General features: G+C 34.8%; 1 protein-coding gene across 2 annotated transcripts in view; it reads left to right on the top strand.

Moving 5' to 3' along the window:
- LOC149556031 (shikimate kinase 3, chloroplastic-like) overlaps positions 1 to 10,637 on the top strand; it is a 35,339-nt gene extending 24,702 nt beyond the window's left edge. For both annotated transcript variants that reach the window (XM_089830146.1, XM_089830147.1), the window contains one exon: positions 10,113 to 10,637. In XM_089830146.1, the coding sequence (XP_089686272.1) occupies positions 10,113 to 10,178 (66 nt within the window). In that variant the 3' untranslated portion in view covers positions 10,179 to 10,637. The remainder of the gene's footprint in view (positions 1 to 10,112) is intronic.
- Positions 10,638 to 13,757: the final 3,120 nt, after the last annotated feature.

Below are 13,757 nucleotides of genomic sequence, written 5' to 3'. Positions count from 1 at the left end.
TATGTCTAATGGTGTCAACTCTGGAGAAATACTCTAAGTTGCCAATTCAGGTTCGGGGACAGATTTGGGTTTGTGGGTTCGGGCAATTTTTTTTCCTATTTGGGTTTGTGAGTGTGTGTATATATATATACAAAAAAAAGAGAAACCTGTGGGTCCTCCTAGATTCGCCATGGGTCCTCTTGGATTCGCCACGGGTCCTTTCAAGTTTGTCGTGGGTCCGTCCGGGTTTGCTGCAGGTCCGGGCAGGGTCCTTATTTTGGACTGTAGGTCCGCCCAGGCAGCAGGGCGCGAACCCAGTAACTAAGGAAATACTGGTGCATTTAATCCAAGAAGTATATTCCTTTGCAGTGCTTGCAGACTCCAACCTCCATCATATGGGATGATTATTGCCTACTAGTGGCAAGATTATTTAGTTGTGTTTGGAAATCAATTCTATGGATTGTTCCATACAATAATTGTTGATCCTTCAATCACAGTTCCTTATATTAGTTGCCACTCCTTCATGCATCAATAATATGGCATTTTGAATCCTTCATTTGCTCCATACTTCTCTTGGCGAGTGTAATTCACATTAGGTAGTGATTAGTATTAAGCTTCTTCTGTGACTGTAACGTAAGACTTCTACTCAAACCTTGTTTCCACGTAATGTTGGGTTTTAATATTTTATATCCATCTGCAGTTACTCCCAGTCAATCACTCACGATATTAGTGTCTATATCGAAGTTTGCATCATCAATACTCGGCGACATCTATAGATTATATGAGCTTGGTTATCATATCATATATCTTTGCCTTGGTCTACTGCAAATGGTATATTTCTTTCTCAACCGACAAGCAGCTCACAATTATGATTTCGGATTATTGAGTGGATGTGAAGGTATAATTCATTAGGTCAGAAAGTGTGAGGTCTTACTGTTGTGAGACAATTTCTGATCGGAATAAAGATCTTTTGACCTTAATTACCTTGTAATTAATTTATATATCATATTTACTATTATTTTTCTTTTTTCAATATATTTTAATTTTATTAGTATTATTTATTATTGAATGCTATTTCAGAAAGGGGACATTTACATTATATTTAGTATTCAAATTTAGAATAAACACTTCAAATACAATCACATGACATTTCTTGTGATTTTCTTTTTCCATTTTTGTTGTTGGTTTCTATGATCGCTGTAAATGTACTAACAATTGTCATTTTTATTGATTGTGTTCCAAATGCAAATGAAGGCTTATAAATAAGAGAGGTCATGAAGAGACATATCTCTACGATTAATCATCACTAGTTAACATGTATTAACAATATAAATCACAATATAACATATGTATTATATATAATATATAATGTATTATATAATATAAAATTATATATATATATATATATATATATATATATGTAGTATAATTATACTATTATATATATGATATATATATCAACATTGTATCTTACAATTAAATCAATCCGATTGTAGCTATAATCTTAACACTCCCTCTTAGCTAGGGAAGATTTGTTATGGAACACGATATGCCCTCAAGCATATAGAGATATATCATCTCAATGTGATATTCCTGGAATTGCATATTTACCGATATCAACATAAATCCATCAACACACACACACACACACATATATATATTAACATATATTACATATGGAATTTGCTTCTATATGGCTAAATTTCCCTCTTTAGCAAAGAGAATTAAAACAATTATAATACAAGATTTGAACACCACCTTAACTGCGGTCTATGATATGGTGTCCGGCAAGATCCGGCCCGAAGAACCATAACAAATTGATTTTCATGGTGTCTGGCAAAATTCGGCCCGAAGAACCATGATAACACTTGCTCCAACACATTTGATGTTAGGAGATAGATCAACTATTGAAAAAGTCCTCACCTTGCAATAGTTACCTTCTGGTTGATACGTTCGTTGTCATGACTTCTAGTACTTTGGGACAACAACTTAATGAAGTTTGTCATGGTAACAGGTCTACCATTTATAAGATTGTCACCTTACAATGGTTACCTTCTGTTTCTAAGTGTTAGTGAAAGATCGTCACCTTTCATTACATATCACATGTGAAATAGTAACCACCATGAACCCAGTTAGAGGGTGGTACAAAGGCTTTCATTTTCTCTCATAGAGAGGAATGCATTACAAGGAGTTTCATTTAGAACTTTTCCTCATAGAGAAGATATCATTCACAAAGGATTGCACCTCAAAAATTCTTCCTCTGAACAATGATCTTGGGAAGTTAGGTCAAGTAGTTACTTCCTTAGAGGCTCTCTTCCCCCAAGGATTCTTGTTAGACTCACTCTTGAGTCTAATATCAATTATCTAATTTTTTGCTGATAAGTCATCAGTTCCTCATGATATACATAGGAGTAGGCCCATCAAAATCATGCAATCACACACATGTATTCCTAGACTCCCTCTGAGTATCAATCTTCTAAGCTCTTGCGTTGCTTTAGAAAAAGTGTCATACTCTGTCTTAATGTAGAAGAATCTCATAATCTTAATCATCAAAGATGTTTGCTTCAAGAGCCTCACTTTATCCATCTTGATCATCAGGGCCTTTTGAGCTACTATCATTAGATTGAGTCTGCATAATATTTGGTAGCAAAAGTACCAACCTTCTTTTCCTGTAAGAATATCCTCAACATAAAGGAAAAGATCAAGGGAAATAACCCTTATAGTATGTATAGAATTACAAATAATAGAGAGACTTCAAGGAGTAGATAAATGTAAAAGATAAGAATACTTATGTGCAGATGAAGATTCAAAAATTGTCTTCTTAGATTATTTGAGAATGAAACATCTCTCCTCTAAATACGGTTCAAGTGGGAATGAAACATTGGTTATTATTCCCCCAACAATGTAAAATTCCCACTCTTATATCGTTGAACACTTTTGCATCACATCAAAAATGACAACTTCTTTCTAAGTTCCAACTTGTTTTTTTCATCCATTGAAGGTCCAAACGTTCATTAAGCTTAATAGTAGAAGCAAACATGTCCTTCCATTCTCTTAAACTTATCCACGATACACCGATATCTTGATTGAGTATGATTGTGCCACATGAATGAATCTACAACTCATAAGTCGAGTTTCTTTCATCAAAGAGAGACTCATAGATGGTTCAAATGAATTCTTAAAAGCTTCATTAACCTCTCACAACTCAAATTTCCTTTGTTCATGCAAAGGTATTTGTTTGATATTTTGATTAAACCTATATTACACACATCTTGCAATCTGTGTATTCCAAATTTATATCATTGGTGAATCTATCACAACATGGCTTACTCTCTCCGATTTAATATGATCAAGAGCACCAAAGGTTTATTGAATCATATCCTCTATATGCTCCCTCTCGTTCAAGGTTGCCTCAAATGTCAGCCTCCCTTTGAATTTCAATCTTTCTCTTTTTCTTGCATAAACATTCCCGGAGGAAAAGATCAAGGTATATATCTCTTAGGGCTCGTTTGGTCGCGGGTATAGGAATGGAGAATAGGCATGTAATATTGGGAATAGTAATGGCTATTCCAATAATAGGTATTTTTTGGAATGGGTATAAGCTCATTTTGGAGACAAAATGGGAATACTTATTCCTATTCCCTATTCCACATGACGAATCAAACAGAAAATGGAAAACGTATTCCAACTTTTCTATTCCTATTCCAGCAACCAAACGGGCCCTAATAGTACATATAAAAGTAAATAAAAATAACAGAGATTAATCTAATACTTAAAATAAGATCTTTCCAATAAAATGTAGATCATTCTAATTAGATTTAGATATATCTAAATACATACATATATTCAAAATATATATTTTAATCTATTATTTCCTCATTTCAATATGAAATATACTCCCTAAGTTCTCAATCAATATTCACTTAAATGCATATTCACAAAAATAGATAAATGCTTACCTCATTATGTGATATCTACTCCAATTGGATGATTAGTCACAAGTCACTATATGCATTTCAGTCCCTTTTAATTGTAATGTGGTGTTTTTACCTTTTCTTTTATCATAAATGTCCTTTCATAATGTTAATGAGAGTCTCCTTTTGATGTGGCATTTGTACCTGATGTATAGCGGTCATTTTCCATTAGTTTTATGTGCTCCTTGCAGTGACCATTAGATCTGCAGGCACATTAGGCAGTGAACCCCAGTCCCAATCTGCTCGTCCACAAAGCATTGGAAGCTGCAAGGGTTTGAGATATTCCGATCCAATATTCTTATTGCAAAATCGAAACATTGAGTAGTGACTATTAAAGGCACGAGCCAACACATCAAAGCCGGACATTTTGACTCAAAGACTTTCAAGTTTGCATACATGGTGAGCCAGCTCCGACTCACAAGTATATCAAACCTGCAAAGACTTGAGAAAATCAGAGATACACGCAAGCAAACTAAAAGCTCTGCACAACGAAGGCCCAACAACATACAAACTCTTCATCTAATGTTCTCAAATAATATCCAAAGTTGTATTGTAATTTATTTCATGCACTAATTGGATAATGTTTCACTGCCTTCGACAGGAAAATAGTTGTGATCTATATCATAGAGTACTTGGAGCTGGTCGACACCATTACATAGTGTTGGCTGAGCTTACACACAATATCCAATGCACCCATTTCTCATAGTCCACTTGCCAATAATCCAAACCATCAACACCCCTCTTTCTGTCTCTGGAGGGACTCAAACCCGAGACTACATCCTAATCTCAGGTTCGTAGAACCACACACAAACCTCTTCAACAATTGTGGTGGCATCCCAAGTCAATATCGTTTGTTTCCATGGTAGCCATTAATCACAAAAATATCAACAATAACAGAAGCTAACTAAGATCTGGCCAAACTACTGCTTCTAGATGCATGAGTATTCAATTCCAATATCCTACACTTGGCATACTATTTAGAAGTGTGGATCTTGCATAAAACATTGATTCACCCCCATTACTACGTATGCTTCTACATGTAGACGTCCTGGGTGGGTAAGAGAGAGGGGAACTATAGCACATTCTTGCTGCCTTTATACCACCGGGGGTTCAGGATGGATAACTAAGGTTTGGCCAAAGCTCAGTCTTTCCCAAGGAGCTTGAACACTATCTGGATAGAACTTTCAAGGTGCTGACAAATTTTGAGATTAGGCAAATGGGTTGAACAGACCTGAGCAACAGAAATGCGCAATCTTGCATTTCTAATGAGAGCGATTCTCTCTATGAATGTCTCTTTGAATTATTCATCTTTCCTATGCTCTGTGATTGCCATACTGATTCGATGTAAGATAAATTTTATTTTTCTATGTGCTCATTCTAACTGCCCCCGTTATGGCTTCCTTGTTGCCAATAGTTATGTCCATTTTCTTTCCTTTCTTACATTTGCAACTTGGCTTTGATACCATGTTGGTTTCTATGATCGCTGCAAATGTACTAACAATTGCCATTTTTATTGATTGTGCTCCAAATGCAAATGAAGGCTTATAAATAAGAGAGGTCACAAAGAGACATGTCTCCATGGTTAATCATCACTAGTGAACATATATTAACAATATAAATCACAATATAACATATATATATATATATGTCTTACTTTTAAATCAATCCGACTATAGCTATAATCTTAACACTCCCTCTTGGCTAGGGAAGATTTGTTATAGAACACAATATGCTCTCAAGCATATGGAGATATATTATCTCAATGTGATATTCTTGGAATGGCATATTTACGGATATCAACATAAATACATCAACACACACACATATATATTAACATTTATTACAAATGGAATTTGCTTCAATTCACTATGAGGCTAAATTTCTCAACATTTGTTTATGAGACCTTCTGGTGCAAGTTGTAAATGCGGCTGTATTTTCCTTTTGACCTGCTGTTTTGAGGTATGCAATTGTAAGCAGTAGCACCTATAAATTCATCATAACCTCCATTATGAATTACTGTGTCTTTACATCAAGAAAACTTAGAATATAATGCTCTCAATTTATCGTTTGGTTGCCTGTGTCTCTTGTCCATGCTTAATGAAATACCCCAATTTATAAGATTTTGCTAGTTTGTGCATTTGCATGTGCAAATAATGGAGTCTCTTGTTTTTGCCCATATATCTGCTCCTTGAAATTTTTAATGATTTGGCCTCAGACATGATCTACAAGATTTTGCGGTACTTTATCAATTATCGTTCTTGTGATCCCCATGGCCTCATTAATTTGGATCTTTGGGAGGAGCAATACATCACCAAAACTCACCTACAAATCTTGATTTTTCTGTATTGGAATCCATATTTTTTGTTCAGGCACAATTACTTGGATAACCTAATTCTGTTAGACAACTTATTTAATTCCCGATCTCTCTCTTACACAGCATTATAGAGCTGCTAATCACATCAGAAATATAGGCTGTCTAATCAAAAGTTTGCAGACCTGCTGTAAAAGCTGGGATAATTGAGCTTGACGTATGTCTGCATGCACATCAAACCAACAAAACATTTTCTGTTATATGCATGAATCAAGAGATAAGTGAAAACATATAGAATATCAATAATTATTCATTTTACAAACTATATGCATTTTAGTTAGAAAATTTGAGTGCATTTGATTGTCTAGACAAATTTGAACTTGTGCTGTCTCAAGCTTTTGCTGAAAACCTTACCAAGAAAAAAGCGTACTAACAATTTTTTCATGATATAAATGCAACACTAAACATCTCAAATTATACATCTACATGTGGAAGGTGTCATGACTCATGACATAAAATGCTATTACTGACATGCACATCAATGCAGTAGCATGGCAACCCAAGTAGAATACATAGAACACCATAGCCTAATGGTAACACATCATGACCAACTCAACCAATCATATTTGGAGGAAGATTGGGGCTCCCATGCCAAGTAACAAACCCTCACGCCTTAATTAATGAATCATTTCCCAGGCATCTTTGGATTTGGGAAGCTGAAGATCTGTCTACATTAGTTTGGACTTCAGGGACAATTTGCATGACCACTAGCTTGGACTTTGGCACCTGATCTACAACTTGAGACCTACATATCCCTACTCGGACACTTGGATCAAGAGTATAGGACCTCAAACTTAGGCCAACTTACAATTCTCAGTTCAGATGTTGGAGTCCAAGTCACAAATTGCAGGTTGGAATCTTCAAGTCAAACTCTGATTGCATTGGATGGCAGCCTTGGACTTTGCTGCCCGATCCTAATGGAGCAACTTCATTATGGAGTTTGATTGTTGTGCAACAACTCAAAACTTCAGTGTGAGTCCACGTTTCTCTGCGGGTCTAAACTATAGTATGCATTTTGGACATTGGCTCCAAAAAGTGCCTGCTAGTCACGCATAACTCCAAGACAGTCTAGACACAACCATGTGGAACCCTTAGGCCCATTGTTGTGAATGGGGAAACAACCAATTCAAGTAGTTTGGCATGCTCATACCAAGCATGGGGTTCGACAAGCACACAAATTCTAGGTCTCAAACATAAGCTCCACAAAGGTTCAATAAGCATGTATTGTATATAGCGATCATTCAGTATGAACACAGGTCACAAACATAACATTATTACACCAGGCATACATGTGGAGATCATCTAACAGCATCAAGCATGCATATGAAACATAATACAAGGTCCATCCATACAGAAGATTGGGAAGAGCACACCAATCGACATATATACAAGAAGTCACAAATTACCCATTACACATGCCATATTAAGTATGGAAAAAGGAAGAGAGCATTTTCTTAAGTACCCTTGTATATCAATCGTATGGAAATAGATGAGTATGCCCCCATCACATGGAGACCCTCAACAACACTAATTATAATATGCAAGTCTGTCCCGAGTTTTGTGGACTTACCAATGCCTAAGCAGCTCACCTGATGTTTGTGGTCTTCTCCGCACATCCTCATCGGCATAGAAACATGTCCATGCTTACCTTATATTAATTTGCAAATGCGTATCTCCCATTCATTTTACTTTTATCTTACGTCAACCTTTGCTAGCCTGATTCTTGCTAACACACGAGAGGTGGGCATGAGGCTCTCCTCTATTCTAGTCTAGGTTTCAATAGACAAAGCATGTGATCACATAACATGAAAAATGAGGTTAAATGAAGATATATAAGACCATTTGACTTTTCCGTTCCTGTTTTCATAATAAACAATATTCCCACATACTTCATTTCATTCACAATGCATTATTCCATTTTCATAATCAAAGCACACATAGGCCTATTTTCAAGTTAAGGTTTCAATGCAAATTTTTAAACATTGATTTCCAACATCCAGAACCTTTGATGTTAAGGGCATGGGAATCACTCTTTTCCAACCAATTCACATATCCACTCAATAAGTCTTTCCTACAAAATGGAAAGCCAGTGCATCCACTTAAGGTGGGCACGACATAAGCACCATGAAATTGATCACAAAGAAAGAAGATGAAACCCTCATCTTCCGCCAAACACCCCACAAGAAAATAGGAGAAATCTCAATGAGAAGAGGCAGATCCTCACAGAACAACTGCAAGTGCAGCACCGAGTCGTATGCCCAAGTGAGAGGAGAATGGAATGGAGGGAGATCAGAAATTGCCAAAATAAACTATATGTGAAATCCCATTCCTGAGATGGGAATTTTTATATCTTATTGTTTCCAAAGCATTTCCTAAAAGGCTCTTTCCCATATGAAATCACTAGTGATAACTATGGTTAAAATAACTTTTGCAACCTCTTAATTACACACAATTAGTTTATCTTGTTGCTTTTTCTGGTTTTCATTATGCTCTTTTTTATGCATCAGCGTTTCGGATCACACTGTTTGATCAATCTATTTATTTTTATACTCTCGAGAGCTCTGTAACATCCTGATGATGGATCAGTATGATCCGGAAGTTAAGCCAAAAAAGACAATCAAAACCAGAAAAGGCAACAAGAAACATATGGATTGTGGAAAACTGATGATTAATTTAGTCAACTGATGCTGACAAGGTAAATCATATGTTTTGCAGAAATAATTAGCACAACTTTCTGACTAAAGCATAGGATCGTTGAATTGCATGTCAAATTTGAATATAAATATTGAAACACCCGAAATTATGATAGTACATATTTGGTTTGCTTAACACAACAATCCACAGGAGATAATTAATAAACTGTAGGAGGCAGGCAAATCATTGTAAGTAATTAAACAAAATGATTTATTTGAATTGGGCAACACACAAACACGTTTACAGGATTGCACATAACTCAAAATCCTAATCAAATTATTTGGTTTTAGGCTCGCAGGACTACACAGAAATTTTGTGGCTTGACTTTGAGGGAGATGGGAGGTATACTACAATACATTTAACCGAGCTGTCTGTCTTCAGTTAATCACTGTTGGGGTTAACCTGGACTTGTTAAGTAAACATCATGCGTATTTGTCCAATACAAAGTAGCTGAAGTAGTACAAATACCTACTTGCAAGATAATTTCAAAATATACATCTACTTGAAATCATCTAACACTAGCATAATTTAGATATACAGATGCATAATAATAATCAAAATCTTGCATCCATTAATCATAAATACAACCATATATAATTGTGAGAATAGCAAAATTGAAACACTGTTGAATCCAACATATAAAATCCTCACATAAATTTATATATAAAAGCCATCCACCTCAATAACAACTTGTATGAACATCATCGAAAATCATGACATACCGTCAAATTATTAAACAAGGCAAGAACATGCATATTTGCATGGATTAATCCAGACACATAATCCATACGCCTCAACAGCAATAAATCTTGAGCATTGACATGGATGATAAATCTGGTACAGTTTCCTTGGAATTTCTAATTATGGAAAGAGTCTTTTTTTAATTTCTTTCAATATCAGATTCTCAGTTTGGCTGAATTTTTAAGTCTGCTTATTTTGATGCCCATCCTTTGTGGTCTCAAATTAGCTGTTGCCCCTTTTTGAAACAGGTTCAAGGTTAACATATTGCAGGCGTGAATCTAATTCTGTTTTTAATGGACGTGCTTTAAAGTAGATCACTAAGAGGTGAATCTAATGCCATTTCTGATGTACAGGTTCTAAAGGAGATTGGAAAATTCATGTCATATAGGAAATTGATGAATGCTGCTGCTGGACCATAAACCATGAACATAAGTTCACTACCCTGGCTTACACCAAGTTGTAATGTTGTGGGAATTTGGAGCGAAGTTATTGTATTCAAGTCAATTCTTATATTGACATTTCTATTTATTTCTTAGATAAAAGAGCCAATTATGGAGGAATCACGTACAATGCACATCTAAGAAGACATGTAATAATCTTGCTTTTATCCCTTATGTTGTATATTTGGGGCACAATCGTTTGTACATGGTAGTCTGTTATATGACATCACTGTCCATAAAGCTTTTGACAATGTTTGAGTGAAGTATATATTATTGATATGTGTCCTTCAGCTTGCGTAGTATGTTTATAAGATACCCCATCAGCTGCTGGCGAATTGATACCGGTTCTCTTACTGGTTCGTGTGGATGCTTCCACAGTGATAAGGGGTTCATATATTCATAATTGAGAGCCAAGGTGCTCACAATATTTCTTCATAATTTCTAAGTGCCTGACGTAAATGGACTATGTATTGTGGTGAGAATTATTTATTTGTTTTCCTTAAATCTTCCTATAACCAGATATCAACTCAGAAGTAACTTTGCAACTATATGCATGTAATTGGACAAACCATATACATTTAAGATAGTGCTGTTGATGCCAAAAATAAAATAGACATTAAGATACTTATTAATCGGTGTGTAAACCATTTGTGAAACAATTCTAGTCCACAGTGCGCAAAGGGTGACTGGAACTCGAACCATGTACTTTTTATACAACAAAAGTGAGCACGAATTTGAGTCAATGTCTCTAATGAGCATATGATAAGTTCTTTATATATTCATACAACTTCCTATTGTTAGGATGGAACTGTGTTAATAAATGAAGATTGAAGCATTTATGAAATTGATTCTAGTCATTGTGGGCAAAGGGTGAATGAAGCTCCTATTAGAAAAATAGTCTAAACATGAAACTTGTTATCATTGAGTAATAGATGTATATTTATTTAATAGCTTTACTCACCAACATTCATAAATGACTGTTAATTAGATTGACAACACATAAACTTGACAACTAATTGGAACTTATTGACACCTATCTCAAACACATCTATAATTAATTATTGTTTCAAACTAAAACTCTATGACACATGCAACTGAACTGAACTTATATTGCCAACAAATCAAACATAGGTTGCCACATTTGCAAAAATCACACGATTTATTCATTGTTGGAATATTAAATCCAACACGTCCACTTAATGTGACAACTAAAAAAAACACTATGTAAACATTGTTCTTTTGAAAATAATTCATTGACTAGTAAGACTTCTTCAAGTTGTTCCAAATTGCTGATATAGTCATGCAACTATCATCCAACTTAGAAATACCATTGGACACCATTTGCACATGAAATGTCTCATAGCACTTGTAAATGTATAATGCCAAGCTTTTCGATTTTCAGATCTTCTTGAACTAGCTTTTCGATTTACAGATCTTCTTGAACTATTGAACGCCAATTCACACGTGTCTAATAACCTCAATGAGGTGTAGTTTCATTGACCTGTTAGCACCTCAAACTATCGAGCATCCATCTAGACTCTACTACATCATTTCATAGCTTCAAAACATTGACTTCTTCAAAATAGAATAATTATTTCATCTTCAACGAAATCATAATGACCATCAATATCTTGGCAAATCTTCACCATGCCTCATCTCCTTGATAGCTTCTTGTCTAACACAATTTAACAAGATGATGGCTCTGATACCATATTAGAAAAAGAGAACAACAATTAAAAATAGTGACACTAAACATGAAGCTTGTTATCATTGAATAATAAATGCATATTTATATAATAGATTGACCCATCAACATTCCTAAATGATTGCTAATTAGATTGACAACAAACTACTTTATGATTGTCAACACATAAATTTGATGACTAATTGGAACTTGTTGACACCTAACTCAAACACATCTACAATTAGTTATTGTTTCAAACTAAAACTCTATGACACATACAATTAAATTGAACTTATGTAGCCAACAATTCAAACGTAGGTTGCCACATATGCAACAGTCACTTATGATTTATTCACTACTCTTGGAAAATTAACTTCAACAACTCCAAGCTCCAAGCTCCGTATACAAGTGACCATGAATTTAGATTAGTCTCTGTAATGACTACATGACATATTATTTTAGAATGTGTTGTCATAACCTCAATCTTATCTATAGAACCCTTTTTCTCATTATATATTGCCCTATATGCAATGCCAAACTTATATATTCTCCCTACATATAAAAAATGCACCTTCAAAGTATTGATGTCAATGTTTTGATATAGATAAATAAACTAAACATTGATGTAGATAGCTTCTTGTTAGATTTTACATCAAGGTTTCATATAAGTATTTGTGATTCATTATTGAGACGATGAAGCAACAACAAACAAAAAATAAAAAAGTGAGTAAATAGCATATTAGGAAAGTTGAAAAGATGAGGTGGAGAGGTGAATTAGGACACATTTTTTAAGGGGGAAAATAAAAAAATTAATTAAAAAAGAAAGAAAGAAAGAAATATATATATATATATATATATATAAGACTTAATAGAAATAGAATAAAAGAAAAATAAAGAAGAGACTAAAGAAATTGCAAGAAATAAAAGAAAGTGAATTTATTTGGTATACTCATTCTAGTAAGGAGATTAATAAATATTAACATACAATAATAGTAACAAGATGATTGATAATGTTTAATATCCTTATCAATTAATTTATTAGTAATAAATACTTTTGTTAACAAGATCAAACCTAGAAAACATAAGTAATATGAATGTTAATTATATATGGTGAGTGGTTATATATTGGTGGACGAATAAAGTTGAAGTTAAGAAGGATGCAAAAGTTATCATAAATTCAACATAGAGACAAATCAACAAACATAAAATCTGATAAGTAGGAGATATTTCCACAAAAAATCAAATTGTGATATTGCTATTAGGACTTAACTGTGTAGTTTTTGAGTCAAACTCATTAACCCATGTTTCATGAGTAGTGATTCACACATGAATCTGTCTCTCATGAGAATAAATGGAACACTTAAGCATTCATTGGATCTAGGTGATGCTCATTGAGGTGAAGCATTGAGACTTCTTGGGAGGTCATTCATCCCAGTACTACTCCAACTCGAGCACGCTTAACTACGAAGTTTCCTCCATGGTTGAACCCACTCTACTTGCAATCCCATTTGCAAAACTTTCACCAAGTGTTGTGCCTTATGAAGCATTCACTAGAAAGCCCCTTACGCTCATCAAGTGATAAGTAGGAGATATTTCCACAGCAAGTCAAATTCACTAGAAAGCCCCTTAAGCTTATCACTTGATGAGCTTATGGAACTTTCTAGTGAATGGTTCAGAAGGTACAACACTTGGTGAAGGTTTTGCAAATGGGAATGCAAGTAGAGTGGGTTTAGCCATGGAGAAAACTCTGAAGTTAAGTGCGCTCAAGTTAGAGTAGTACTGGGATGGGTGACCTCCGGGGAAGTCCCGATGCTTCACCTCTATGAGCATCACCTAGATCGATTGAGTGCTAAGTGTTCCATTTATTCTCATGA

The sequence above is a fragment of the Cupressus sempervirens genome, chromosome 5 (assembly GCF_028749045.1).
Source record: "Cupressus sempervirens isolate cs-2001-9-10 chromosome 5, ASM2874904v1, whole genome shotgun sequence".
NCBI classification, from domain to species: Eukaryota; Viridiplantae; Streptophyta; class Pinopsida; order Cupressales; family Cupressaceae; genus Cupressus; species Cupressus sempervirens.
Note: the sequence above shows the minus strand (reverse complement) of the source record. Positions and strands in the feature narration are given on the sequence as shown.